The sequence below is a fragment of the Bison bison genome, unplaced genomic scaffold, assembly GCF_000754665.1.
Source record: "Bison bison bison isolate TAMUID 2011002044 unplaced genomic scaffold, Bison_UMD1.0 scf7180017864144, whole genome shotgun sequence".
Lineage (NCBI taxonomy): Eukaryota > Metazoa > Chordata > Mammalia > Artiodactyla > Bovidae > Bison > Bison bison.
In genome coordinates this window covers 710,797-713,915 of record NW_011494716.1, presented here as the reverse complement: position 1 = coordinate 713,915, position 3,119 = coordinate 710,797, and the positions used below count along the sequence as shown (strand labels likewise).

The 3,119-nt window shown below is 54.2% G+C and overlaps 1 protein-coding gene across 1 annotated transcript in view; it reads right to left on the bottom strand.

The window, feature by feature from the left end:
- Positions 1-377: 377 nt before the first annotated feature.
- LOC104988886 overlaps positions 378-3,119 on the bottom strand; it is a 4,261-nt gene continuing 1,519 nt past the window's right edge. The window contains exons 2-5 of the mRNA XM_010840346.1: positions 2,737-2,973; positions 2,357-2,383; positions 2,122-2,181; positions 378-1,643 (exon numbers count right to left, since the gene is read on the bottom strand). Of these exons, the coding sequence (XP_010838648.1) occupies positions 1,326-1,643; positions 2,122-2,181; positions 2,357-2,383; positions 2,737-2,973 (642 nt within the window). The 3' untranslated portion in view covers positions 378-1,325. The remainder of the gene's footprint in view (positions 1,644-2,121; positions 2,182-2,356; positions 2,384-2,736; positions 2,974-3,119) is intronic.

Genomic DNA, 3,119 nt, shown 5'->3' with positions numbered 1-3,119 from the left:
CTATAACTTGCATGTGCTAGTTAAAAGGTCAAAGAAGTGAGATGAGTGATATTCACATAAGTAATATTTCATTGTTTCAGAATTCTCCATAGGAAGGAAGAAACTTGTGCCCAGAATCCCTGGAAATTGCACCTATTCCATTCACATCACTCCCTCCTGTACATTGGAGGACTTTTCCTCCATATTTTTATTGGATTTTGTTCTGTTACCTCCCGAGTTTATATTGTCCATGCACAAATCACATATCATTGGTCAAAAACTGAAACATTTCCCTGGGAGGGAAAGTGTTTAGAAAATGTATTTCATGTAACTTACATTGAAATGGAGAAAAGATTTAATCTAAAAACAACAACAACAAAAATAAAAACAAACTCATATTGATGTTGAAACGGGGAAGAAATTTAATGTTAAACAAAACATCCATACTACTTCTATCAACGGCTATAATCACCATCGTGAGAAGTAGAATATCAGATGTAAGTCATTATGTAAAAAGAAAAAAAGGAAATAGTCAAGTGCAGGTTTAGCACAGGGGCACCGAGAATGCAGAGGAAAGTCTGAGGGACTTGCATACTGATGGGGAGGTGAGGCAGGGACGGGCCCAGGAAGCCAAGGCTGCTCAGTGCCTGGCAGTGGGCGGCTCCTTGCAGCAGGGAACTCAGGCCAGAGGTAGGCCTTCCAGAGTCAGGCCTGTCAGAGGGACCCCCTGGAAGTGAAGGGGGAAGGATATGCCCGGAATGGGGCTCTGCCACAAGGAACTCCCAGACAGGCTGCTGTCCTCCTCAGACAGGAAGGCGCAGGCCCAGGAGACAGGGAGAGCCTTCCTCCAGGTCTCCTGCCCTGCTGGAGCCTCAGCTGACAGCAAACTGGGCCGCTTAGGATGATGGGCACTAAGATGCTAACGTCAGGGTCAGGGTCCACCACTGACTCCTCCTGCGAGACCCGCAGTGGCCCTCAGGGGTCCCCCTCGCTGAGGATCAGCTCAGCGCCCCATCTGACAGGGTCTGGAGCGACAGGCAGAGACACTGAGGCATGCTGACCCACGGAAGGCACCTTGGTCCTTGGGGCCTCCGGGCTTCCAAGCCTCTCCCACATCCCTGGGTCAGCAGAGCATCCCCGTCCCTGACAGACAGGTCAGACCTGGAGAAGGGAAACCTGGCCTGATGCTGTGGTGTCGTCCCTGCAGGACAGGAGGTGAGGGCAGTTAAAGGATGGGTCAAGGGTGAGCAGGAGGGTAAAGGTCGGTTCAGAAGATGGTTTCCGGGAAGGGCATCGTACAGGGCCTTCTGAATGAGGTGGGGCTCCTCCAGAACCACGTGAGGCTCTTAGACCTGGATGAGGCTTCTGCATAAGAGCTGCCCAACAAAGGAGCAGAAATCCTTGAGCACTTCCCAGAGGGCCTCCACCGCACTGCAGACGGCCTGTAGGCAGGCCGCGGCCTTCTCCCACAGCCAGGTGAGCGCATCCCGACACCCGGACAGGAAACTCTGCAGAATGCCTAAGAACTGCCGCAGGGCTCTGGCCCAGATGCTCTCTTCCGGATTCTGGACCTCCAGAGAGGTGGAGACGGAGCGTCTCTGGATTCTGCAGCGTACTTCTTGCCGTGCTTCCTGAAGCAAGGGACTGGACTCCTTCAGGGATTCCTGCAGGGATTGTGGGCTATTCAGGGACTCGCCCGGAGCGAGGCAGACCCTGGTCCTGACCTTACCAAGGCCTCCCAGCCCTTGTGAAATGCTGGGACTCAGAAGCCCACGAATCGAAACTGCCTGCTTCTGGCCAAAAGGTCTGCAGACACGAGCACTTCTCCCAGAGACTGGGCCTTGCCCCTCGGTTCCCTTCAAAGAACGAACCCCAGTGCTTGGTTGTACCTGCGTCTATGTGGTCGACCGCTGAACCCAGCACCAGGCCAACAGGGCTCATAGCAGGAAGCTAAGTCCAGGGCTCTGGCCACCGATGCTGAGTCGGGAGGCTGATGCCCGCAAGGCTGCACCACCTGAGATTTCAGGGAGCCCCCCCTTCATCCCCCACTCCAGGGAGCTCTGTGCACACGCAGCAGCCCCAAGGACAAGAGAGACCAGTGGGGAGGGGAAGGAAGGCGCTGAGACAGTGGCTCCAACTCACGGGAAGTTTCTCTTGAATGTGATTATCCATGACTTTAAGGGCGTCCTTGATGAATTTCTCCTGGGGAGAGGAAGTGTGCAGTCTGCACTCCTGCCTCCCTGCTGAGGTCAGTGGTCCCCACTGTGGCCTCCCATGCATCCAGGTGAGTCTGAAGGGAGCCAGTGCCCCAGACTCCATACCCTGGCTGATCCAACTCTGAGGACTACCCTTAGCAGGGGGCAAGGTCCAAACTCACCTTAGTCTCTGCTAGGACTGCCTCCATCTGTTGGGAAAAAATGCTCTGTTTAAAATACCCCCACCCTCTCTCACTTTCACCCTGAATCCCAAGCCCCAGCTAGTTCTCATCTCTGCCCAGTCACCCCAATAACTAACCCTGAACCTGGGGACCATGCTCTGGCATCCTGCCCCACCCTCGTTGCCCTGTGGTCTGGACGCTGCCCTCAGCATCCCTGGGCCTCCGTATCTCCTCCCTGTGCACTCACCTGCCACACAGGTGTGCGTTTGTCCAGTGTAAGGACTGGGTGCTGAGCTGTGACCCTCATCATCACCATGACTGTGAACCCACACCACCTCCCTCAAACTGGGGAGGGTCGGGGGTGGGGCACAGTGACCCACCTGTGCTCCTTCTGGTTCATTTTCCATTTTATCGAAAAATTCATCTACAAGATTGTGCTGTGAACAGAGATGGACTTGAGTAAAAGAAGCTTGGTTCTTCTCCCTGCTGGCTTCCAAGTGGGCCAGAATGTTCTCAGCTTCACCCAGCAGAACCCAGGCCTCCCGAACCCCAGCTATACGTGGAAATGAGCTTCTTACCGATAACACCTTGAAAGAAGCCAGGACACGTGGGTCTCTCTGTGGAGGTAACAGTGAAATTCAGGCTTCTGACCTTGTAACCACCAAGATCTGTTTTATACACACACACACACTCACCCAAGGAGGACGGTTGCCCTGGAGTAGGCGGGTCAACCTGGTTCCCAGATGCCTAGCCCTTCGTTGTC